Source organism: Ceraceosorus guamensis (assembly GCF_003144195.1).
Source record: "Ceraceosorus guamensis strain MCA 4658 unplaced genomic scaffold IE81scaffold_82, whole genome shotgun sequence".
Taxonomy (NCBI): domain Eukaryota; kingdom Fungi; phylum Basidiomycota; class Exobasidiomycetes; order Ceraceosorales; family Ceraceosoraceae; genus Ceraceosorus; species Ceraceosorus guamensis.
In genome coordinates, this window is record NW_020290077.1 from 1 (window position 1) to 22445 (window position 22445).

At 55.8% G+C, this 22445-nt stretch overlaps 7 protein-coding genes across 7 annotated transcripts; 4 read left to right on the plus strand and 3 right to left on the minus strand.

Moving 5' to 3' along the window:
* Window positions 1-668: 668 nt before the first annotated feature.
* IE81DRAFT_335387 (FAD/NAD-P-binding domain-containing protein) lies at window positions 669-2867 on the minus strand (the record flags this gene model as incomplete). The annotated part of the gene is made up of 6 exons (XM_025515445.1): window positions 669-725; window positions 793-948; window positions 1030-1917; window positions 2073-2261; window positions 2310-2488; window positions 2519-2867. The coding sequence occupies 6 exons, from the start codon at window positions 2865-2867 to the stop codon at window positions 669-671; spliced, it is 1818 nt and encodes a 605-aa protein (XP_025367202.1).
* A 481-nt stretch (window positions 2868-3348) lies between these two features.
* Window positions 3349-6817, plus strand: IE81DRAFT_325926 (hypothetical protein). Its single transcript, XM_025514661.1, has 9 exons — window positions 3349-3546; window positions 3702-3880; window positions 3972-4219; window positions 4294-5146; window positions 5249-5388; window positions 5471-5489; window positions 5561-5654; window positions 5729-6166; window positions 6264-6817. Exons 1-9 carry the CDS (start codon window positions 3491-3493, stop codon window positions 6415-6417), a joined length of 2181 nt encoding a protein of 726 aa, XP_025367203.1. The 5' UTR covers window positions 3349-3490; the 3' UTR covers window positions 6418-6817.
* A 3476-nt stretch (window positions 6818-10293) lies between these two features.
* On the plus strand, window positions 10294-12862 carry IE81DRAFT_317130 (alcohol oxidase). Its single transcript, XM_025512573.1, has 6 exons — window positions 10294-10442; window positions 10643-10702; window positions 10777-11006; window positions 11078-11312; window positions 11381-11503; window positions 11581-12862. The coding sequence occupies exons 1-6, from the start codon at window positions 10326-10328 to the stop codon at window positions 12712-12714; spliced, it is 1899 nt and encodes a 632-aa protein (XP_025367204.1). The 5' UTR covers window positions 10294-10325; the 3' UTR covers window positions 12715-12862.
* Window positions 12863-15461: 2599 nt separating this feature from the next.
* Window positions 15462-17826, plus strand: IE81DRAFT_349603 (hypothetical protein; the record flags this gene model as incomplete). The annotated part of the gene is made up of 3 exons (XM_025516413.1): window positions 15462-15923; window positions 16039-16245; window positions 16363-17826. 3 exons carry the CDS (start codon window positions 15462-15464, stop codon window positions 17824-17826), a joined length of 2133 nt encoding a protein of 710 aa, XP_025367205.1.
* Window positions 17827-18057: 231 nt separating this feature from the next.
* IE81DRAFT_245841 (Clavaminate synthase-like protein) lies at window positions 18058-20279 on the minus strand. The gene is made up of 5 exons (XM_025511268.1): window positions 19791-20279; window positions 19403-19580; window positions 19146-19230; window positions 18442-19025; window positions 18058-18345 (listed from the first exon to the last, which is right to left on the minus strand). Exons 1-5 carry the CDS (start codon window positions 20112-20114, stop codon window positions 18290-18292), a joined length of 1227 nt encoding a protein of 408 aa, XP_025367206.1. The 5' UTR covers window positions 20115-20279; the 3' UTR covers window positions 18058-18289.
* A 100-nt stretch (window positions 20280-20379) lies between these two features.
* IE81DRAFT_245868 (hypothetical protein) lies at window positions 20380-20799 on the minus strand. Its single transcript, XM_025511269.1, has one exon. The coding sequence runs from the start codon at window positions 20758-20760 to the stop codon at window positions 20515-20517; it is 246 nt and encodes an 81-aa protein (XP_025367207.1). The 5' UTR covers window positions 20761-20799; the 3' UTR covers window positions 20380-20514.
* A 423-nt stretch (window positions 20800-21222) lies between these two features.
* Window positions 21223-22233, plus strand: IE81DRAFT_293964 (hypothetical protein; the record flags this gene model as incomplete). Its single annotated transcript, XM_025512030.1, has 3 exons — window positions 21223-21545; window positions 21591-22006; window positions 22052-22233. 3 exons carry the CDS (start codon window positions 21223-21225, stop codon window positions 22231-22233), a joined length of 921 nt encoding a protein of 306 aa, XP_025367208.1.
* Window positions 22234-22445: the final 212 nt, after the last annotated feature.

A 22445-nucleotide genomic window follows, 5' to 3' on the forward strand; every position in this document is an offset into this window, starting at 1 on the left:
CCCTCTACAGCTCCGCCAACTTCTCTGCTCTTGAAAAGAGCGGCTGGTATCACGACGGGCTCTGGAAGGACGGGCAGCGAGTATGTGGGCACTATCAACGTCAAGGCACTGTACGAGATTGCAAAGATCAAGATGAGGGATATCGATGACGTTTCTGAAGAAGCTGTGAGTCTCGTCCATCATTCGATTTTGCTTTGCCCAAAAGTATTGCGACAGACTTTCCCAACGAGCAGTACGCAAAAAAAGGGGTGGCATAGCACTCGGTGCAACTTGCGCCTTGCCCTGAAGCTCGAGCAGCTTGCTGACTCGATGCTCTGATTCCGGCTCTGCAGATGTGCAAAACAATAGCAGGTCAAGCTCGGTCGGTCGGCTTGCGCATCGTATCATGACGCATCGGCATCTCAATGCATGCACATGAACTCGGAGACGTAGCTTCGCTTTCGAGCTCGTACGCGTCTAAAGGCGTCTCAGTAAAATATTTCCAGCTCGACGGACTTGATGATGGCAGGGCGCGCACGGTGGACACTTGTTGCGCAGCAAGCGAGACAGGAGCGGCACAAGATCTTGTTCTGACATGATGCGACGTTTGGTGGTTGATGTACAAATGGAGCTGCTAGCAGGCGCGGCGGTGTGCAATTGTGGCGCAGAGCAAAGACGCTATGCATTTTTTAGCTTTGTTGCTGGCTTCTGTCCATCAAGGGTGAACCACTCTGGCAAGTCCAGAGCTCCAAGCACAGCTCTGGTTGGAGTGGGCGCTACGAGCAGGGCCAGCTCGAGGGTGAATTCCATCACATGAGCCAGTCCAGTGACGAGTGCGTAAAAGATCATGGGAATGACGCCCATCATCAGGTTGCCACCGACGCCCCTCCGAGTGATGGTTTCTAAGATCTCTGTCCGACAAATTTGAGGTGCGGTGGAAGATTTCCAAGGACCCTCAAGGCGATAGAGCTATGCGGCGGGCAAGGTGAGGAAGCAAAGCATGAGCGAATGCTGGGTTGACGAAGATGCGCGAGACGATGCGGGACTCACGGTGGGAAAAGCGGCGGCAAAGCAAAAGATGAAGAGAATCTGAAGACCGTAATCGCGGTACAGATCCCTCAAGCGCGGTTCGCATCCCATATCCCTAGCCAATTGGCTCACGTACGAGCTGTAGTCCACGCCGTACTTGAGCCTGGCCTCCGGTCTGGTGAGCAGGTGATAGTGAGCTTTGCTAGTGGGCGCCTCGAGCTGTCCCGAGATCACCAAGGTCCACAGTTGAGCTGCTAATTCGCTCTGGGGAGGAATAGCTCCCACACCAGGTCGAACGTAGCCTATAAAGGCGATGCTAGGATCGTCGTGCGAAAAAATGTCTCGACATGTAGCTTGAGCAGGTACCGGATAGGTCTCGTCGAAGAATGGAAAGCTCTGTTGATAGCCCGTTGCGAACATGACCAGATCAGGCTTGATTGTTCTGCTCCTCATCTTGAAATCCTCTTTGCGCTCGTTTCGTAGGAAGCGTATCCGTCCATCTTCGTCGACCAATTCAGGAAAAGGAGCCAGTTCCACCCCAGGTTCGTCTTCGCGCACGTGCGGAGGGTCCAGATACTTTGCGATCTTCTCCATGATCCACGGTCTGTTCTTGTTGCCCTTGTTGAGGTATGGTATGGCCTTGTTGGACTTGTTCAAATGCGAATAGGCCCTTCCTAGTCTGTGAGGAGGTAATTCCCCAACCCATTGATTGCATCCTGCCATGGTGCCCGTCAAGACCCACAGCACCCGCTTGATGATCATGTCCGACACGAACCAGCGCAAGTGTGAGCGTGCGACCCATGGGTGAACGTGACTGGTCTCGAAGAGATTCGTGATCAAACCGTCGATCGGTGTTGGACGATCAAAGGTGACGCCAAGAAAGGTAAAGTTCTCTAGTACGGCAGGAAACTATGTGAAGAGTGTCGAGATGTATCCGGCGTCAACGAGAAGATCAGCGGACGGCGCACACAACTCTTGGACACTCCTGCATACACGACCGAGTGCCTGCGGTCATGCTTGCCCTTTTCCGGGCACGTCTCGGAGAAAGGCGTCGCGCCACTCACGGAGAGGAAGCCTTGCCTGGTGCTCATGACAATTTCCTTTGCGCCACCCTTGACAGCAGCAAAAGCCAAGTCCATGCCGGTCTCTCCTGTCCCCAATATGAGCACGGATTTCTCTTTGAATATGTGCGGTGCCTTGTAAATGCTAGAGTGCATCGCCTTGATCCTTTGCTGCGCTGGTGTGAGGGCAGCCTGACGGGCTCGATCCGCCTCGGACGTGCTTCCGCGTAATTTGCGCACCTCTTCAGCTTCGGAATCTGCTACTTGAGGAATCGGCAATCCGGGAATATCGGGAAAGGCAGGGGTGACGTGCAAGCCTGCGCATACAGCAATCTGATCAAACGTGTCCTCTTCCACCTTGCCATCCGCTCCTCTCCACTGCACCACATGCCCTACACCCGCTTGCCCCTTGGTAGAGGCTGTCCGGCGCACGCGAATCACTCGTGCACCCAATTCGAACCTTTGCGCCTTTTGCTTCAGCTTGAAATGACTCGTGTAATCTTCCAAGTACTGCACGTACGCTTCCAAAGACAGATGATCCGGCGCATCCAAGGGCAATCTGAAATCCGAAAAGGCAGTCAATTGCTTGGAAGAGACCAACTGTCCATTCTGATAGCTTCTGTACTTGAACGTTCCACCTATGCTCTCCTCTGCTTCGAACAGGCTTACACGAGGTTGGAAATGCGAGGGAACGCCAGAGAGGAGCGTCTTGAGAGTGACTAGGCCGCTCGGACCTCCACCGATGATTGCAATGCGAGGTGTGAGCAAAGGCGATGAGGATGCGCCCACGTCCGACATGATGGTTGGCTGATCAGGATGCGCGGACAAGGCGACGCATGCAAAGAAGGGTGTGCGATCGGTCGAGCGGGATAGATTCGCCGCCTCAGATGGATGCGCCGAGGTGAGGTGAGACGAGATGAGATGAGAATCTCTTCTGCAACGAGATCAGCACAAGAGGTGCTTGAAGGGGCACGAGTTTCGGATGATTGTGTGTGTGGGATATTTGCCGATCTGGACTCTGACTGGCAGGATGAAGGAAGTAGTCACATCAGTCGTTGCATGCGAGAATCAAGAATTGATACAACGAGCGAACCAACGAACTCGTGTTGGCTGCAGGCACAAGGAAGGGTCCCTGAGGTAACCTTGAATCTTGAATAAGCGCTTCATGCGGGGCGCACGTGATCGACTTGCAATCTGAATCAAGAATCGTGAATCAAGAATGTGAATGCTGCATGGCCTGCAGCTGCTGATGGGAACAAAATCCACAAAGCTTCCTGCATGCACCCGGTCCACCCTTTCAGTCAGCATGTCACACGTCTGCCCCCTCTCAGCGACTCCAAAACTCACACGACATGCTCACTGCTAGAGCAGCAGGGCTCTTGTGCAGCTGACTCTCGACTGCTTCGAAAATATACATCGGCATGACGAGCACGGCCGCAGCGGCGGTGGTGGAGAAGGCTGGCATAGCCATGCGAATGTGAGTTCAATCGGTCGGGTAGATGGGGCACATCAATCGCAAGTGATGGTGAAGCATCGCCTGCAGCAGCGTGCGTCACATCAGAGCAGGGCGCAAGGAGCACAGCTGGCTCATCTTGATCCAAACTTTGGCCCCCTCTTTGTCCTGCGCCATAGACTCGTCTTTGGTCCGCCCTCTGGCCAAATCCAGGCTTCGATCGACAAGGCAGCACAGATCAACAAGAAGCACGGACCCTTCGATGCCCTCTTCGTCCTCGGAGATCTCTTCGCTCCGAGCGATGCGCGGGATCGTAGCGAGCAACAAGAGAGAGACCTCGTGGAGGGCACAATCACTTGTGAGTACACTTCTGGATGAGGAGCGCATCCGGCGCCTAGCGAGGTTTGGACTTGTCTGACGCTTGCAACCTCTGTGTGTGGCATTCACAGTCCCCATCAAGACGTACTTTATGCACTCATCGACCGCCTCTCAGTCCATCCTTGAGCGTCTGCACTCCAGCTTCGAAGATATCGAAAGCGCAAGCTCTGGCAGGGTCACGAGAATAGCAGAGAATCTCTATTGCATTGGCAGACAGGGAGTCGCTAGGATCGGCAGATCTGGGCCTGTAGATGGCTCAGCAAGCGAGGGTTTGCAGGTCGCGTGGATAGGTGGAACGTGGAATGGTGCTCTCAAAGGGGTCAGTGATGAGCACTTGCTACTGCAACGCCCTGCGCGCGCGCATACATGCTCACTGCCCTCGTCCCTGACCAGGTACCGGCGGAGGATGCTGTGAAGGCGACCTTCATGACCCGAAACTCTATCGAGTCGCTGCTTTCGCATCCTTCCTTCGAAGACCGAGACGCATTGATTGCGCGCGCGCAAGCAATTTCGAGCAGCAGCAGCACATCGAACGGCGCACCGGCCACTCTGAAAGAAGCGCGCGAAGCCGCGCAAAGAGCGACAACAAGCTCCGAAGCGCTCACAGAGGCCAAAGCTGCAATCGCAGCAATACCACCCATCGACATTTTACTCACAAACGCTTGGCCCAGCGGTATCAGTCTCTTTGTGCCGGAGGAGAAGCTGCCACATCCGACTGCGCGCACTTGGGGCTCGCCGGCAATAGCCACGCTGCTACTTCGAGGAAAGCCACGCTACTGCTTCTCGCTCGCTCCTGGGCCTGATGGTGGAGCGATGGACTTGAACGGAGGAGCAATCGATGGGATCATAGGTCTCGACACGTCCACGCGCCGAACAGGCGTGTACTTTGAGCGAGCGCCATACAAGAACTCTCCCCATGCGCATGTTGCGGCCTCATCTACTCGCTTCCTGAGCATCGCCAGGTTCGGAAACGCAGACAAGAAGAAATGGTTCGGAGCTTTTAACCTCGTGCCCGCCATCGAGATGGACCGCTTGCAAAGAGCAGCAGCTGGAAAGGCTCCGGACGGATGCACAGCCAATCCTTTCGGTAGCTCTACGCCTGGTGGAGCGAGTGGCCGATCATCACAAGCTGAAGCGTTCGCGAAGAGGGAAAGAGGGAATGGGGAAATCGATGCGTTGGATTCAGGAGCCAATTATAGGTGGGCCGGACAGCCTACCCGCGGTCGCGGCAAAAGGATTCGACGAGGTGAGTACGCTTGAAAGCAGCGGTGGCTAGCGTCAAGCCAAATGTCTGACACGAGCGTGCGTGGACATGTCTCCTTTTTTTTTCTTTCTCGATTTGAAACAGACCCTCACGATGGCGGGGCTAACGGGCTGCCACAGAAACCTGATGTGCCTTTGCCTCCTGGCCTCTCGCGCAGAGGCCCGATCATACCCGTGGGGCCTGCCGACTGCTGGTTCTGCTTGAGCAATCCACAAGCGGCAAAGGTGAGTAGGCGGTATTGCCAGAGAAATTATGTCAGTAGTGTGGCGCTGATCAATTTCCGCCATCGCCTGCTACTTTTCACAGCACTTGATTGTCTCAATAGGTACGTCGCCCAGGCCGGGAGCAGTGTCATGTGATTGTGTGCTGATACATTTTGTCCAATGCCCCTCACAGGTACCGAGTGTTACATCTCGTTGCCAAAGGGCCAATTGCCCTCCAGCTCCGATGCCGACTCCAACGTCCCTGGCGGTGGTCACGTCTTGATAGTGTATGTGATGGCCCGGCCGCACTGCGAACCGTGCTCTCTAGACTGACGCTGGCGGGCTGCGTCCGAATCGACAGTCCTATCGCGCACACACCGTCCATCTTTGCGCCTGAGCCTAGCCAATCCGAAGCATTGCACGCAGAGATGAATGCCTGGCGCAAGGCAATCTCGCTCGCCTTTGCGTCTTTTGGCAGCGTCGCGGTCTCTTGGGAGATTGGACGTTCGCCGGGAACGAACAGCACGAGGATAGGTCATCTACAGGCACAGTCTGTGCCGGTCGCCAAGGAGCTGGCCGGCGAAAGTCTGGAGCAATTCTTTAGAGACAGCGCCAAGGAGTGCGGATACGTCTTTGAAGAGAGAGCGGAAGAGATTAGCAGGAGACTCGACACGACTCAACAGGATGCGGACGAGAGGCAAAAGCTGGGAGACTATTTGAGGGTGGACTTGGGCGAAAAGACTTGGATGTTGGACATGTTGCCGGAGATGACGGGACATTTCAGCTTGCAATTCGTCAGGTGAGATGCTTGTCTGGCTCTCCCGTCAGATGCATCCATTGCATAGCTATACAACCTGTTCGTGCTGACGCTCCTTCGCTCGCATCACGTGGCTCAGAGAAACGCTGGCGAGGTATCTGAAGAAGCCTGATCGGGCGGATTGGAGAAAGTGCGCTAGGTCAGACGCTATAGAGACGGCAGAGACGAACGCGTTCAGAGACGCCTTTGAACCCTTTGCAAAGGAAGTTGTGGGCGAAGAGGAGGATGGCTAGGTCTGCATCTGCCCCTCTGTCTCCCTCTCCAACAAGCGCTCGTGAGCTAGAGCTCGATGAGCGCACGTTCGATGCGGATCTTAGCAAGTTTGTCCTCTTCGATATGGACTTCGCGCTAGCATCGACGCAATGACATGATCTTCTCTGCGGAACGGCGTGATGTGCCGCATGGAGGCAAACGAGCTCGAGTTTGATTGGCGTCGACGTGGCGCAGAATCGACGATCCTCTTCCGCATGGTCGTGATGCGGGGGATAGCTTGCGATGTGTGCTCGCATCGATCACACTGCAGAGCGCGAGCGAGCGAGCAAATTTCTACTTCATGCCCCTCCCTCCACGCTCCAAGGTCCTCTCCCTCCGCTCCTCTCCTTTTCACGCGCTCGAGAGTGGACCCGTCCAGCCGAGCGGCAATAAGGAATAATCTAGGCCTCACCGAACTACTCGTGGGCGGCACATTCTGATTGTTCCAATGTCCACATCGGCCAAGCTTGCATTCGAAAAAGTCACTCACGACTTTTTGACGCGAGCCGGCCCCACGTGCGGACCTCGACCCCCATCCCCCCCCCAAACAACTGCCTTGTTGGACTAGCTGGGATCATGGGCGAGAGTGTAGAGCATCTCGAACGATGACGAGCAACTCTGGACCTCAACAGGACTCGTGAGTGCGGACACGATGATTCGCTTGCTGTTCAAGCTGGCAGAGATGCGTGGAAAGAACGTGATTGGATGGCTTTTTGCGTGGTCCGAGTACAGGTACCTTTGCCCGTCTTGTTGCTGCATCGAGCAGGGAGGGATATGCATTCGCACTGCTGCTGCTGCTGCTGCTGCTGCTGCTGAGTGCCTGCCCTGCATCCATGCAGCAGCTTCAATTAATGTGAATGAGTGAGGATGGGAATGCGAGTGTGAATGTGGGGTGCATAAATTGGAATGGGGAGGTGGCGCTACGCGAATTCAATCGAAGCATCATCAAAAGTCACACAGTCACAGTCACGAGTCTGAGTGGTCCTTGCCCAGGTTTGCCCGCACGCACTCGACGAGAAGCGCTTCGTGTCAGTCAGTGCGTTGCCCTACGGGACCTGGACTTGGACTGTGAGGTGATGCCGCACTCCGCAATGAGAGCAAACGAGTTCCCCGCGAGGGGATGAAAGCCTCGAAAGGCTAAATTTTGACTTGGTCGTGAGTGTGCTACAGTAGCGCGCATCGGAAGCTATCGAACGCTTCGCGCATTGGATCTGCGGGGGACGCTAAAGCTAAATTGCGAATGACAAGAGTGAAATTGATTTGCGCGACGTGCGAGGAGCGTTACACAATTGCGCCAGCTTCGACTCGAGGGTCAGGTGAGTTCGGGTCGTTGGTGTGTTCACGATTGCAAGAGAGAGTTCGTCCTTTTGCTCAGCGTTCATTACTTCTGTCAGGAGGTGCGAGTAGGTTCGCAGGAGTTGTTGGCAAAAGTTGGGCGGAGGCAGGTCAATGCTGATCTGAGTAGCTGTGCCGTCGGAGCACAGAAGGGAATGGGCCAGTCAGTGCGGGGTCGAGCATCTCCCCATTTCTTTTCCTCGGGACAATCACGGTCGCATGTTCGGTCAGTCATGCGACGCATCAAGTGCCCGCTGACTGGCGCTCGACTTGTTTCTAGCGCCCAAGCCACCCAAACGCTGTGCATGGATGCCAAACAGCGCTTACCGTCTCCGAGTGCAAGAGGACGTCAACTTGCGACGACTGGAATAAGGAAAGCAGCCCAAAGGAAGCGTGCGTGAAGCCACCAATGTCCCTCCGCACGGAAGCTGATTCCACCGCATGCTAGCTAGCTGGGACGAGGTCATTCGAAAATGCCCCCGCACTTTGTCAAGTTTCTTTAAGCGCCCACTCAGCATCAGCAGAGTCGAGACAGCAGGGAATGGTCGAGTCAGTCTAACCCTTCGCAGATCATCGAGGGCGCAGACTTTGATGGTATAGCGCCGGGCTCACGTTCGCAGACCGCAGCTAGGGTCGATACACTCGACGAAATTTAAATGGTCTCGGCTCATCTGAACACCATCCAAAGCAAACGCAAAAGAAAAGCCAGCAATTAAGCTGGATGTATGCTTGCTTGCTGGAGATCGTCGTCGCGCTTCTAGATGCACACTCACGATTCCCGCATTTCGGGCAAAATCCCGCGCAAGTCCGCAAGTCCGCTAGTCCGCAAGTCCGGTCATTAATTAATTGGGTGGGTACCGGAATTATGTTTTTGCTTGCGTGAGAGCGAAAACTCATCCACATTCAAATTATGCTTTTGCTGAGATCTTACTGTGACTCGTGCTGCTGCGATGCATGCATGCAGCCATGGCAGTAGCAGCGGCAGCTTGGTGCATGCAGCTCTCCGCTGCAAGGTTTTTCTTGGCCCACATGCGGACAATTACTAATGCATGTGCCGCGGAGATTTTACTAATGCCCCTCGGATGAACTTTCAAACACCCGCGGGCAAGTTCTAATGTACCGAGTGAGTTTCGCCAATCTTTGAATCTGTCAAAGTCATGAGGGTGAATCGAGTGCTACATGCTCCTTCCTATAGCAGCAGTCAGCACGAAACCCTTGCTGCTGCCGACTCGCGACTCGTGACTGTTATGTCGACCACAGGTATTCCTCTTGTGGCTGGGCGTGCATCCAGATCCAATTTGCATCCCGCGCTGCATGAAGAGGGTGTTATTAGCAAAGGTAAATGAACCCACAGCTTTTGAGATGATGATGATGATGATGATATGCTCTTCTACAGTCGTGAGTATACGCCCAAGCACGGCACCTGCTGCATAGTGTGGCAAGGGTCGAGGATCTCAGATCGCAGCGGCACGGCTCCTTCAACAAACAGCAGAGTCAGGAGAATGCCGCTTGCTGCTTGCTGTCTTGCCTGCCGCTCGGAACAAACGCAGTGTGAGCGAGCAGCGGCGGTCGGTGCAGCGGAGAGGAGTGTCTTGAACTTGCACAGAAACGGCCGAACGGGCAAAAAAAAAAAAAAAAAGAAGGAAGCGCTTTCGGAAGACTGATGGGTCATGCACCAGTGAGTCCAGGTGACCATGCACAGCCTTGTGTGTGTCAGACAAGCACCTTGGATGCCCTCTTATCTCGCTTGAACGGTGTTTCGGAAAGACTTCGCCGGCGCTTGTCCAAACAGACCGCTTCAGTACGATACCTGCCCCGCCCAGAGTTGTGGCTTCGAGCTCAGTGTTTGTCCTGTCCCAGCATCGCCTATCGCTTCTCGTGTCGCTGGACATCAATGAGCAGTAGGCCAGCACCGGACGGACTCCCAGAATGCTTTCACAAGCTGAGCAATGCCTCCGGCGGACATTCGCAGTCCCTCGGTCTTTTGCATAAACAGCTGACGAATGTCGCAGCGAGCAAATGCCCAGACTTGCATTCAAGATCCAGAACGTCGAGCAGGCCCGGCGGTCGGACTCGTGATCTTGTGCGGGTCCCGTTGGCCGCGGACAGGAAGGGGCGCAGAGAGGTGCGCAAGAGGACCCAACACAATGCTTCCATCTCTTCCGATCCAAGCTAGCGATCATAGGCTCTGTGCAGGCCCCTGCGCTGAACGCGCTGCCCATGAGGGACAGGCCTGTCATGCTGCCTATGACGGAAGCAAGACAGCAAGTGTGCATGTGGACGGAAGCGAATGATCTGTGAATCAAGCGCGGGCTGCGAATAGGAGAGAAGCCAATCAATTGGAATGTCGTCCCTTTTCGCTGCACTCGAAAGAGCTCCTTGCCAGCCCTTCAAAAGCCTCGCCGCGTTCCTTCGGGCTACCTCCTCGCCCCTTCACAAGCTCCATCTCCCCGTTCAACTTTTCCCCTCTCCCATCCATTCCCGAGATCCGTGCCCCTCCCCCCCCCCCCCGGGATCCGTCTCCGCTCTTTGATAAAAGCTCTCGCTTCTTATCATGAGATCATCCGCGTTCGTCGGCCTCACGGCGTTTGCCGCAGCCCTTGTGGGCACACACACCGCCTCTGCCTTGGCCATACCTCCCATTACCGTCTGGACAGCCGACTATGTCGTCGTGAGTAGAAACAAGCGTCTGCCTCGCTGTGAATGCTGCGATCGAAAAGAGGTTCAAGCTGGGCCGACGCAGCGACTGCCTCGCTACTCGAACGTGGAGTACCTCACGTGACCATGAACAATGGACAAATTTGGGATGTCGGACTCACGACTCAAATTCAAGACCCAAACTGATGTTCCCCTTGTCCTACGGTTCCACAGGTTGGTGCTGGTACTGCTGGTATGACTCTGGCTGCCCGCCTGTCAGAGGACCCATCCGTGGTGAGTACTCGGGAGGCGCGACGCTTCCGTATGCCAATCTACCAACGATTGACGTGCTTTTGTTTCTTCATCAGACCGTGGCAGTCATCGAAGCTGGACGAGACTACAAGGAGAATGCCGATGTCATCAACGAGTCGTTCGTCAATGTACCAGGCTCCGACGTCATCGGTGTGGGCACGGAAGAAACGCCAACGGCGCTCGACTGGCAATACTACATCGAGAACAACCCCGAACTGAGAAGGACAAAGCCCGTCGCGTACACTCGTGGGCGCGTTCTTGGTGGATCGAGCGCCCGCAACTTCATGTGAGCTTTCGCATGTGTCTACCACGTATGATTGCCGCTGACTGCTGCTGCTCACGCGTGCATCTGTTCAGGCTCACCCAACGACCTACCGTCGGTTCGCTGGATCGATGGGTCTCGCTGACAGGCGACAGCAGCTTGAGCTTCCAGAACCTCCTTCCGGATTTCAAGCGCTCGGCTACTTTTACCCCCCCTCGTCCTCAACTTCGTCAGGAGCTGCCAGCTGCTACTTTCGACGCTCGCAATTACGGATCCGACAGCACGGCGCCCCTCTTCGTGGGATACCCCAACACGCCGCAGAATTTCAGCGTGAGTTCGGCGGTCACTGTTCATTGGTCAAGCAAGCTGTCGCTAATTTTTGCACGCTTGTAATACAGAAATTCGTTGACCTCGCTGTGCAAGAGTGCGGCATTCCACGCATTCAGGATTTCAACGGTGGTAAGCTGCTGGGTGGCAACTACGCCGCCGTCACCGTCGATCCCACCAAGGGCGAGCGCTCTGTGAGTGGAAGGACGGCCGCTAAAGTAATGTGCAACGAGAGGCTAATTCAGCGCATTGCGCAACCATCCCTGCTCAGACTTCGCGCGTCTTCTACGAGGCCGCACGCAACCGTCCAAACTTCAAGATCTTCCTCGAGACTCGTGCCAAGAGGCTCACATTCTCCACACCTGCCGGTGGCAAGCCCAAGGCGGATGGTGTGGTAGTCAGCTCTCTCCTCAACGGCGTTGGCGAGACGGGTCGCATTGTAGCGAAGCGCGAAGTGATTCTTAGCGGCGGCTCTTTCAACTCGCCTGCGCTCCTCATGGTCAGCGGAGTGGGTCCGACTGCTGAGCTGTCCAAGTTCAACATTGCGCCCGTGCTAATCAACGAGAATGTCGGACGAAACCTTGTGGACCACGTGTTTGGAGCTACAATCACGTACGAGATTACGCCAGAGACGCGCTCGTACACCGATCTGGCCGCCAATCCTCTGTTCTTGACGCAACAGCTTGGAAATTTCTCCGCCAACAATCTCGGTCCTCTTACCAATCCAGTCGCAGACTACCTGGCTTGGGAACGTCTTCCTCCCGCGACTGCCAGTGCCATCGGTGCTGGTGTCCTCAACTCCTACCCCGCCGACTGGCCCCACGTCGAGTACCTCAGCGCACCTGGCGTCACTGGCAACTTTGCGAACCTGCTGCAGCAAAATGCCGTTGCTGGAGCTGGCGGAAAGCGCTACGCCTCCATCCTGGCCGCTCTGGTTGCGCCTCGCTCCGTCGGATCGGTCAAACTGGCATCCAAGGATCTGAAGGATCTGCCACTGATCGATCTGAACTGGTTCAGCGATCCGGTCGACAGAGCCGTGTCGGTTTGGGCCTTTAAGCGTCTTCGTCAATTCTTTGCTTCCAAAGCCATGGCTCCCGTGCTGGTCGGCGGTGTGGCGAACGAGTACCTTCCAGGCGCAAAGATTCAGACCGATGCGCAAATCCTCGAGTACCTTCGCTCGACCGTATCTACCGTCTGGCACGCCGCTTGCACCACCAGAGCTGGAAAGACGATCCAGGATAGCGTCGTCAACTCCAAATGGCAAGTTCACGGAATCGATGCGCTCAGAGTCGTCGATGCTGGATCTTTCCCCGACTTGGCTCCCGGACACCCTCAGAGCGTGGTCTACGCTATTGCCGAGCGCGCAGCTCGCGACATTGCCGCATTTAGACGAGCGCAAAAGTAAGAGCGCAAGGATAGGTCGCAACGTCGCACGCTCTCGCTCGACCACTCGTCCGTCTATCTCGGGCACGGACGGAGCCCTCCACCTTGCCTTTTGGTCCCGCATGCCCTCCCTTCCATCTCGAAAGACAAACCAATGCCCACGACCCACTGTGCCCTTTCGAAACTTTCTCGGATGTCTCCTTGCAATCGCATTCGTTCATCAAAAACTTTTGCTCATCGACGCTTCCTCCCAACGTCTCGCCTTTTGTCTTTCTGTTAGGTTGCATTCGAACGTGCTGCACACACGGAATGCCGGAGCGCTCGATCAGTCTGTGCTGCTGCAAGGAAGGTGGAGTGAACACATGAAGCCTGCCATGAGCGGTTCGCAGGCACGACTTCTGATGCGTACAGAGCGGTATTCTACGAGATGACTATAGTCAAGCTTGTATCGCGCGGCACAAACACCCCCAAGATCCCTTATATTCCTCCACGCAAGGCATATTCAAGAGTGGGCGGGCGGGCGGGCGTATACCCTGCCGTGCGCGCACGCGTGCGTATGTATGCCCATACGCGATCAAGAATCAAGAATGCAGAACCTGCCCGCACCTGTACCATTGATTGCGTACGCACAACACAGTCGATGGTTGTTGTGAGATGTGAGATGTGAGTATAGGTCGGTAAGGAGGAAGGTGTAGATGGAGCACACCCACCACTCGTGACTAGATTATGCCGCTGCCGCCCCCCCCCCTCCCCCCCCCTCAACTCGACGACACCTTTCCAGCAGTAGTATCATGCAATGCATGTCGTGCTAGACGCACACCAGACTCACACTCGATCGTGACTGTGACTACTGACTCCCTCCACTCAAAACTTCACACTCGCGACCTACATACATAGCTGCAATCCGACTCCACCGCGCGAAAGGGAGAGATTAAGGCGTGGCTGCTAGCTGCGAGCCGTAATCTCTGCGCGCGGTACTCGTAACTCGTTGCTGCAAGCAACAATTAAAGGCTTGGCCTATATACCCCTTCTTTCCCTTTCCCTTTCCCTTTCCCTCGCGCCGCCGCCGCCGCCGCCGCCGTATTGCGAACATATCCACGATGAGCGGTTTCACGACTCACACTCAGACTGACGCGGCTGCGTCTCACATGGGTCCGCAAGCCCGCCCGGCCCTCTTGGCAGCAGCAATCGCGCATCGAATTCACACTTTTGACTCGTGACTGAGCACAATCACGAATCAAGTCACGAGTCCAGATCGCGATGACTGATGCCTATAGCTGAGTCACACAAGAGAGAGAGAAGTCACGACTCAGTAACTCGTGACTCGTGATGACTCTAGCTGTGTCACGAGTGCGAGTGCGAGTGCGAGTGCCTGCATAGAGTGTATACGCGCTGACAGCGCGCGCACGGCCTGCTGCATGGGCGACGCGACGATGCACGCGTACGCCACCTTCCTTGCTCAAGACTTGCGCTCACGACTTGGCATATATCATCTTGCATTTCCATTTGAATTTCACATTCAATTCAATTCAGATCGTTCATGATACAGTATAGCTGTGCATCCATGCGCGATGATTACTGTAGGTACACCGCATATCTTGCATCCGCGACCCGGCCGCGACCCGCGACCCCCCCCCCCCCCCCCCCCCCCCCCCCTCATCTTTCACGTACGCCTCATCGATGAATCAAGGCACTCGGCACTCAGACTGCAGACCTTTGCTCAAAGTTGCAAAGTCGGTATCAACATCAATTAAGATCAAGCACAACTCGCTGCTGCTGCCATGGTGATCAAGAGTTGAGCAAAGCAGGGACTCGCTCTCGGTGTACGGTCTTACTAGCTGCTGCTGCTCCGACTGGGCCTGCCTGCCTGCCTGCCTGCCCGCCTGCCCGCCTGCCCGCCTGCCCGCCTGCCTGCCTGCCTGCCTGTTTGGTTGGTCGGTGCTGGACTCACAAGCATTTGCCGCTCGCTCGCTCGCTCGCTCGCTTCTTGCAACGGATGCATGGAAGCAAGCACGCGCGCGCCGTGCAGTGTGAAGTTCACAATTAAAGCGCTTTCAGTGCATGCATTCACGATTCGTAATTGTTCGTGTGGCTGCTTTTTGCTGCTCGGGGGTCCTTTGCAGGTCGGTCCGTCCGTGCGCGTTTGTGGCAGTGCGCGTAGCGATTCCCGCATTTCGCATTCGCATTTCGCATTTCGCATTCACGATTTCCACGATTCGTGGAACTTGCGATGGATTGTCTTGGCAATCGTGAATCGTGAATCTCAGCAGCTAGGACGTCAACTTGATTTGCCTATCGGAGCGACCAGCCCACGTTGTAAGATTTCATCAGGTTTCCGGATTCGCGCGGATCTGCACAAGTGACGAAGGAGCTGTATGGCTTGGCTGCCTGCCTGCCTTTGCACTCAGACTGTTGATCGTGATACGTGACGAGCTCAGGTGCAGGGGCCGCAATCGATCAAGCAGGCGCAGGAGCAGGAGCAGGAGCAGGAGCAGAAGCAGGAGCAGGAGCAGGAGCAGGAGCAGGAGCAGGAGCATCCGCAAGTCGCCGAAGGTCGATCGAGTCGGTGAGTCTTCGCATCGAATGGCACGGACTGTCGCCGTGTTGCACCGAGAAGATGCTTGCTAATTACAAGAACACTCTTGTGTTCCGCTTCGACTCTGATCTCACCCCCTTCTCACACGCGCGCGTCCACTTTGTCTCTTGCTTTGATCCGACTCTGGTGCTCCACATTCCCCCTCCTGCTTGTCTGGCCCGCCCTGCCCTACAATGACGACTGTAATTGCTTTGCCTCAAGCGGTTTGGAACGAGCTTCGTCAGCGGGGTTCAAAAGGTGGAAGGCGGGGTGGCGAGGAAGCGTTGATTGGTCATTCATCGACTTCTGGCAAGACCAAGACCTCAGACTCGCGATCAACATTTCGCAACGCTGTGCGATCAGCACGCAAACGCATCGACGCCATGTCGCTCGGGAGATTGCAAGATGCTGCTGCGGCTGCGGCGGCCGACGCGGGAGCTTCGGACGTCGACAACGTCGAAGCTGCAAGCTCCTCCAGCCACACTCCGAATCGATCGCCCCGCTTTAGAAGTATGATCAACCTAAGCAGAAGCTCGCCGAGGTCTAGAGAAGCTCAGATAGAAGAACCGAGCGCTTGGGAGCTTGTCAGGCGAAGCAGAGCAGAGTACGAAGCGGTCGCTTTGGCCCTCTTTCCCAGCTTGCCTTATGAGCTGCAGGTGAGTCGACGGCGAGGGCGAAAGCGTGTGGGAGTGAATGCGTCTCGAGTTCCTCAACTTGCCACAACCCCCCCCTGACCTGGGCTCTTGCATCGATGCGACGCACTCTTTACAGCTCCACATTTTCAGCTTTATCCCCATTCGTGATCTTACAAAGACCATGTCTTGCGCTAGCAGGTACTATGCTGCCATGCACGATAGATATGTCCGCGGCTCCATCCAGACCATCTTTTCCGAGCGCGCGAGCAGCACAGACAAAAGTCAGAGCAGAGGCTCGCATCACCGAGAGAGGAGCTCAGCTGCAGCGACCTCGCGATTGATTGTGAGTAACGAGCGCCCGCCATGCTCAGCGATCTGGCGCTTGCTGCGCGCCCTTTCTTGCCTCTTGCTGACTCTTGGCCTCTCTCCCTCACTCGCCCCACCCCCCCCGCTGTCAAAGTTCGAAGCGCAAAGACCAATCGACACACTGACGACGAAGCATTTCCTGCACTTTTCTCATCTGGGTCCGCCGGATGATTCACGGAGCGATGGATGCACAGGCACTTACGCTCACTTTACCTTTGTGCGCGCCGACGCGGATGCTTCATCGACGAGCAAACGATTGGAATTGGATCGAGGAGCGCAAGCTTCTAGCACCGCTGCATCCCCATGGCGTCGAGTCGCTCCCGCAGGTTATCCTGCCCAATTATCCGTTCCGCAAGTTCCGCTAGAACATCGAGATAGGTTGACAAGCAGGGACATCACGAGCAGCGTGTCGAGCCCCTCTGCTACTGCAAGCGTTGCCAGAGCGCTGCCCGACTCGCCCCCGCGCGCGCCTTTGACCCAGGTACTGCCGTTGTCCAGCTCGGCTAGAGGAATGGGTTTCACGGATGTGGCCACACCGTACGAACGCTTCTCAGCTGCTAGACTCGTCTCGGACGATGAGGATGCGGATGAAACGGCAAGCGTCGGCGGGGTAGGCAACCAAGAAGAAGAAGAGCATGGCTCCACGGCCCGCGTAGTGCCAGGCGCTGGCGGCTCGACGTGGATACGAGGAGCGAACGACCACTTGCATCCTGCAGGGCAAGATCTGAATAGACCTCTAGACGCCTACGATTGGTCCGGTCCCATCTCTTCCTCTCTCGACTCGCGCTCGCCTTTCGATGCGCGCCAGAGCAGACGATCGCAGCCCACGATGCCCGCCACGATGCCGACGTACCAATTCCAACTGGACCCGCTCGATTCGTTTGAGAGCTGGTGTCTGAGCTTGACGTTGCAGCGCAAGAGGGAGGATGTGGACGTGCCTGGAAGACCTGCGATGAGGTGGGAAAAGAGGCTGGCGGAAGGTCTGGATAGAGTCTTTAGGGAATGGTTCGTGCCGCCGCCAGCTTCTCAAGAAGCTTCGGGTCAGACGGCTCTTGCTCGAGCACACGCTATCCATGATGGCTTTGCTGGACAAAGCACGAGTTTGGAAGAGGAAGCGAGAGCGGAACAAGAAGAGGAAGCAGCAGCTGCGGCAGCTACTGCTGCGCCCCGACCTCGCGCCTTGGAGTTTGATGGACCATCTTGCGTCGTATGGATCCAACCTCATGCGCACAAGAACCTAACTTCTCATCCGGCCCTCTCTCAAGCCTATTCGCACTCTTACCTCTCCTACGCCTCCCTCTCCTCCTCCTCCTCCTCCTCGCGCGTCACGCTCACTTTCAACGCTTCCAGCATTCGCATCAATGCGGCCAGATTGTTAGCTTGCGCTCAGGATGTAGAGGACGACATTCGAAATGCGCACAGGATGGCTAGTGCTGGAGGAGCTAGAATCTTGGCGGGCAGCAGCGGCGGTTCTAGTTGGGCGCACGCCACCGGAGGCTCCAACTACTTTGCCAATCAGACCGGCGTCACCGTCTTGGCTCTCAGCGGATTCAGGTGAAAAGGGTGTTTGATAGCGTGCGGCCTATTAAGCTCTCGTATAGTCCCCCTTGCTGCGACGCGCAAGCTTTCTCAATCGGGACAGGCAGGGCAGTATTTTACTCCCTGTCGATTCCCAACCCATCCCTGCACGAATGACATTGGCACATGCGACAAGGTGTTTCTCTTTCCCTTGCTCCACTTGTATACTGCGCGGACGCTGCACCTCTCTTGGGAGACTGTGAACCAAAGCCGTTTATCGCATTTCGCCACTTGTCTGCTGTATCTCGCTTGCTGCTCCCTGGTCCCCCGTACCATTCGCATGTCCGCTAAAGCGTCCTTTCCCACCCTAGTCCGCCTCAGATCAATAAGCACTCGCTGATATTTGTACCGCTTCGCATCTTCCGGAAATATGGGGTTTATTTGATTGTTATTGCTGCATTTCGGCATCGCGCACAGCTTTGTGAGGAGCTTTGGTCCATCGACTACTCGGCGTCGAGCGGACAGGTAGCGATTTGATCGTCTACCTGAATACCTCCACCTGCATCGCGAGCGTGGGGACAAGCGATCATCAGCATCCCTTGCGCAACAAACGATTTCCCCCGCCCCCCCCCCCCTTCGCGCTTTCCGGACTTACGTCTAGGATGATTGCTGTGAATCGTTGGCAATTCCCATCCTCCTTCGCTAGAGGGGGTGGAGAGCCAAAGACGAAGCAGGTGCCTTCTTGGTTCTGGCGGGGCCCTGTCGACGTAGGCAGTCCTGGCATGGAATACATGCTGATCGCTGACCAATTGCACATCTCCAACCTCCAATTCCATATGCAGAGCCAGCTTGTTGGCCGTCTCTTCCAGCACCTGCATCGCCTCTTTTTGCTCCTCGCTCACAGGCGGCATCAGGCCCGCATCGACGTGCCTTTGCACAGACTTGATGTAGTACGGATCGAATCGGGCAGAAAGACGTTCGATCGGTTGTCCTCTTACCAGACTGAAAATCGGCTGAACGTAAAAGGGTCGCTCGCCCTTGCTCTGCTCGCCTTTGCGATCGAAATACCAAATGTTCGAGGCTAGCGTTTCGGCCACGTCCGGACGATTGGCTTGCAAGTCGTTCCAGATGGCTTGAGAAGATACGATGTCCGACTCTCCTCCTTCTTGAGCCGTCTGGAGGCAACAAAGACCTACTAGACCGCCCGAAGAATCCGTGTGGAAGAATTGACGCGCAGTACTGCCGTCGTTGGCGAGGTGCAGTGCGGTGCGGAAGCAAGCGCGGCGAAAGAATCAGTCTCCAACACAACATCTGCCAAAGCATTTCGGCGCCATCCTCCGCACGATCAGAGCCACTCACGTCTTGTAAATGCGAACCTTGTCGATCTTGGTAGGATCAGCGCCATCTAGGCTCTTGACGTGGCCCAAAAAGTGGCCCTTGTTGTCTTTGCGAGGATAGACAGAACGTGCGCGAGGAGGGGAGGAAAAGAAGCGCGTGAGCCTTGAACATGCCATTGCATGTTCGACGTAAGCTGGGTTAGCAAGACCTCCCCATGTAACTCCAAACCCACCCAGTGCAACGATCCTCGAGCAATTGAAAAAATCAAGAAAACTCACTCTGACTGACAGTGTTGCCCAGATGAGTACCGATGCCCAGATAGGCGATAGCGGTGAGCTCGATGCCCCAACGCTGAACGGGCAGACCTTTGAAGAGGTAAAAACCGACGCCGTGCAGGATGCGGTATCGAATAGCGGTCAGATCGGCCGCGAGCCAGTCGGGCAGCACAAAGCTGGCCTGCAAGATATTTGCGGCATCGTCGTTGGGAAGGTTTGGGGGGGGTGAATGGGGGGGGTTTGAAGTGGTCAAATGGAGACAAGGGATTTTACGCCGCATGCGTACACGTATCATCATCCCACCGACTCGCGAGTAATGCAGGTACGCAAACACCTCATCGCCAACGCCAACGCCAACGCCAACGCCAACACCAACACCATTCACACTCACTCGCTCGATCTCCGTCAAGCTCTTTCCGCTATCTCTCCAGGCAACGGAAGCCTTTTCGAGCGCCTCGATTTCCCTTTCGCTCCAAACCCTGACCCATTTCTCTCTGTTCTCTTCCCCTTCATAATCCTCCCTCTTCCAAATGGTAGGTGCTGAAAGAGGAATCTGTTTGGGCAAGTCGGAATAAGGAGTCAACTTGTCGGGCAGGGCATCGTGTTGACCGGATGTGAGGATGTGTTTGATGGAGGGAACGCTGCTGAGGGATTGCAAGTCGGTGCCGTTGGGACCGGCTGGTACCAGAGGCGATTGAGCTACTTGGGCTGCCATGTTTGCAAGGTGCAGTGCCGTATATGCTAGAGCGAGATGCTGGTCCAGATGAAAGGCGGCGGTGGGCAGTGGGGGGGGGATGACTTTTGTTAAATGTAGAAGGTGCGCGAGTCTTATGCCATGGCGGCGGCCAAACTGGCAACTCGAGCCGCCTCGCCTTCCATAAGGAGGGAACACTGCCCTGCTAACAGCGGGTGCTGCTACTCGATCTTGACTGCATACATTCAGGGTTCTGTACCCCCTCACACTGTCAGCTGCGAAAGGCCACCCGCGGGTGATGATGAGGCTGCACTGTCACTCACGATCGAGCTGCGCGCACACGACCGAGCAAAGGTGGGGAATAAGAAGGCGGGCGGGGTTTGCACCCATTCGTGATCGCCTCCCGCCTTTACAGCAGCAGTCACACTCCCATACAAGCCAAGAGGAGGAGCATAAAAGCAGAGCAAGCCATCTCTGACGAGCTCAAGCCACGGCTATTCGGATATTCAGGATTGCATGCCTTGGCAATCAACAAGTTCGTGGAGTGCTGATGACGTGACGAAAGAGCTGCTGTGCGAGCGTCAATGCGGGGGGTGGGGGGGGGGTGGGACCGCTTCAATTGATGATAGTTGGCATGTGGAGCAGCAGAGGAAGAGTCCACGAGCATCTTGCGTGATCGTTTGCGCAGAAGGATGTCTGGATGGCGTGACTGATGCATGGTGGGAGGGTGATGGTGCGTGCGCGCGTGCCTGATCAATATATTCGAGAATGTTGCGAGAGTCGCACAAATGTCTTTCTTAGGTCTCGTGACCGATGTCGCCGGGGTCGCGCGCATTGGTTGCCCTCCAAGCACTCAAACTCATCAGAAGACTCTTGAATCACCTCGCGTCAGTCCAACCGTGAGGGAGCTCAAGATTGCATGCAACTGGCCCACCATCCCCACACGCATTCACTCAAAACGACTCAACAGACTCACCTCTCGGAAACCACTTCGAACAAATTCATTCGCAGATTGTCCCCCCCCCCCCCACACACACATCATCTGACCCATATGACCATCAATCTACCTTCGATCGCCAGATGGTCGGGTACAGCGGCATCGGGCACATGTAGCCAAGCGGGAGCATGTATGCGTTGCGCAGCGCTTCCCGCACGATCGGCAGTGGCTGCTGCGGCAGTGAGCCGTAGCTCAGTCCAAAAGGCGTGTCGATCATACAGCTCGTCTGCCACCAGCACAAGCACCAGCACCAGCACCAGCACCAATACAGACACGGGCACTGACACGCAGCAGCGCAAGTCTAGACGAAAGAGGGCACAATTGGCTTCCAGACCAGGCGCAGATCTAGTCGGACCTGCTCATCCCATCTCCAACATTCGTCCTCTGCTCTTGATCGGCAGCGCATTCGAAGAAGATCTTCATTCCAGCTCCAGCTCCAACAGCCATGCTTCTCTGTCCAATCAAGACGTCTCATCCTCCAGCGCACAAGCGCTCAGCAGCCGCACCACCAACGTTTCCCATCCCTATTCGCTCTCCGAATTCAACAGCGAAGGCACAGCCTCCTTCGCATCTCCCTCCTCTTCCCCCACCTCATCCGCCTCTGATCAGCCTCGCGCTACATCCAAGCTTGGAGCGTGGAGGAGGTCGTTTCTAAGCAGTCCCACTGCCAGTCCCAATGGTCGCCCTTCCTACTACTACCTCGACCTTCTATCTCGTCTAGAAGCTGCCGAACTGCGTCATCGCCTGAACAGAGCCAGAGCAGAAGCTCTTACGCAACGCTTCTGGGCAGACAATAATTTGCGCTTCGGAGCTGCTCAAGATGCGTTCGAGTTGGAAATGCAGATTGCAAAAAAAGTCGAAAGAGCTACGCGACACGTGTCCCCTTCCTCCTCCTCCGCCTTCGCTACTGGTAGTGGTGGACCTGCTTCGAAACGAGAGAAGAATGGAAGAAGGGCAGAAGATGATGCGTTGACGCCCTTCTATAGCTCTTGGCTATCCGCAAACGCAGCTAGACATCGAGCTTACAACGCTTTGCTTTGGCAACACACTATCAGGGATCTGGCCCCCGCTGCCGTTTATCAGACGCTCAAAGTCTGGGCCAGGGTTGTGCGTCGTTGGGAAAGACTTTTGGGAAGGCTTTGAGGCGCTAGGGCATTTGGAGGCAAAGAAGGGGGGATGGGTAGAGGACAGGAGGAACATGAAAGAAAGGGCGAAGTGAGCGGGCTTCTGCCACGTCTCACAATGTGTATTTGTACAGCGCTGGAGAGGATTGTGCGACTCGTGGGTGCGGTGACGCGGTAGACGATGCTCTTTCGGCAGGGTATCACTTTGACGCATTCGTTGGGCAGAGCGCT

What these genes read in the sequence shown, in the direction of transcription:
- IE81DRAFT_325926 (XM_025514661.1), top strand. Translation starts at nt 3,491, where the DNA reads ATGACGAGCACGGCCGCAGCGGCGGTGGTGGAGAAGGCTGGCATAGCC. An exon ending in CGTGGAGGGCACAATCACTT is followed by an intron (nt 3,881 to 3,971) that starts GTGAGTACACTT and finishes TGGCATTCACAG; the next exon opens with TCCCCATCAAGACGTACTTT. An exon ending in CGGCAAAAGGATTCGACGAG is followed by an intron (nt 5,147 to 5,248) that starts GTGAGTACGCTT and finishes GATTTGAAACAG; the next exon opens with ACCCTCACGATGGCGGGGCT.
- IE81DRAFT_317130 (XM_025512573.1), top strand. Translation starts at nt 10,326, where the DNA reads ATGAGATCATCCGCGTTCGTCGGCCTCACGGCGTTTGCCGCAGCCCTT. An exon ending in GGACAGCCGACTATGTCGTC is followed by an intron (nt 10,443 to 10,642) that starts GTGAGTAGAAAC and finishes ACGGTTCCACAG; the next exon opens with GTTGGTGCTGGTACTGCTGG. An exon ending in TGTCAGAGGACCCATCCGTG is followed by an intron (nt 10,703 to 10,776) that starts GTGAGTACTCGG and finishes TTTCTTCATCAG; the next exon opens with ACCGTGGCAGTCATCGAAGC.
- IE81DRAFT_245841 (XM_025511268.1), bottom strand. Translation starts at nt 20,114, where the DNA reads ATGGCAGCCCAAGTAGCTCAATCGCCTCTGGTACCAGCCGGTCCCAAC. An exon ending in GCTTGACGGAGATCGAGCGA is followed by an intron (nt 19,581 to 19,790) that starts GTGAGTGTGAAT and finishes AATATCTTGCAG; the next exon opens with GCCAGCTTTGTGCTGCCCGA. An exon ending in TCACAGCAATCATCCTAGAC is followed by an intron (nt 18,346 to 18,441) that starts GTAAGTCCGGAA and finishes CTCGCGATGCAG; the next exon opens with GTGGAGGTATTCAGGTAGAC.
- IE81DRAFT_245868 (XM_025511269.1), bottom strand. Translation starts at nt 20,760, where the DNA reads ATGCTCGTGGACTCTTCCTCTGCTGCTCCACATGCCAACTATCATCAA.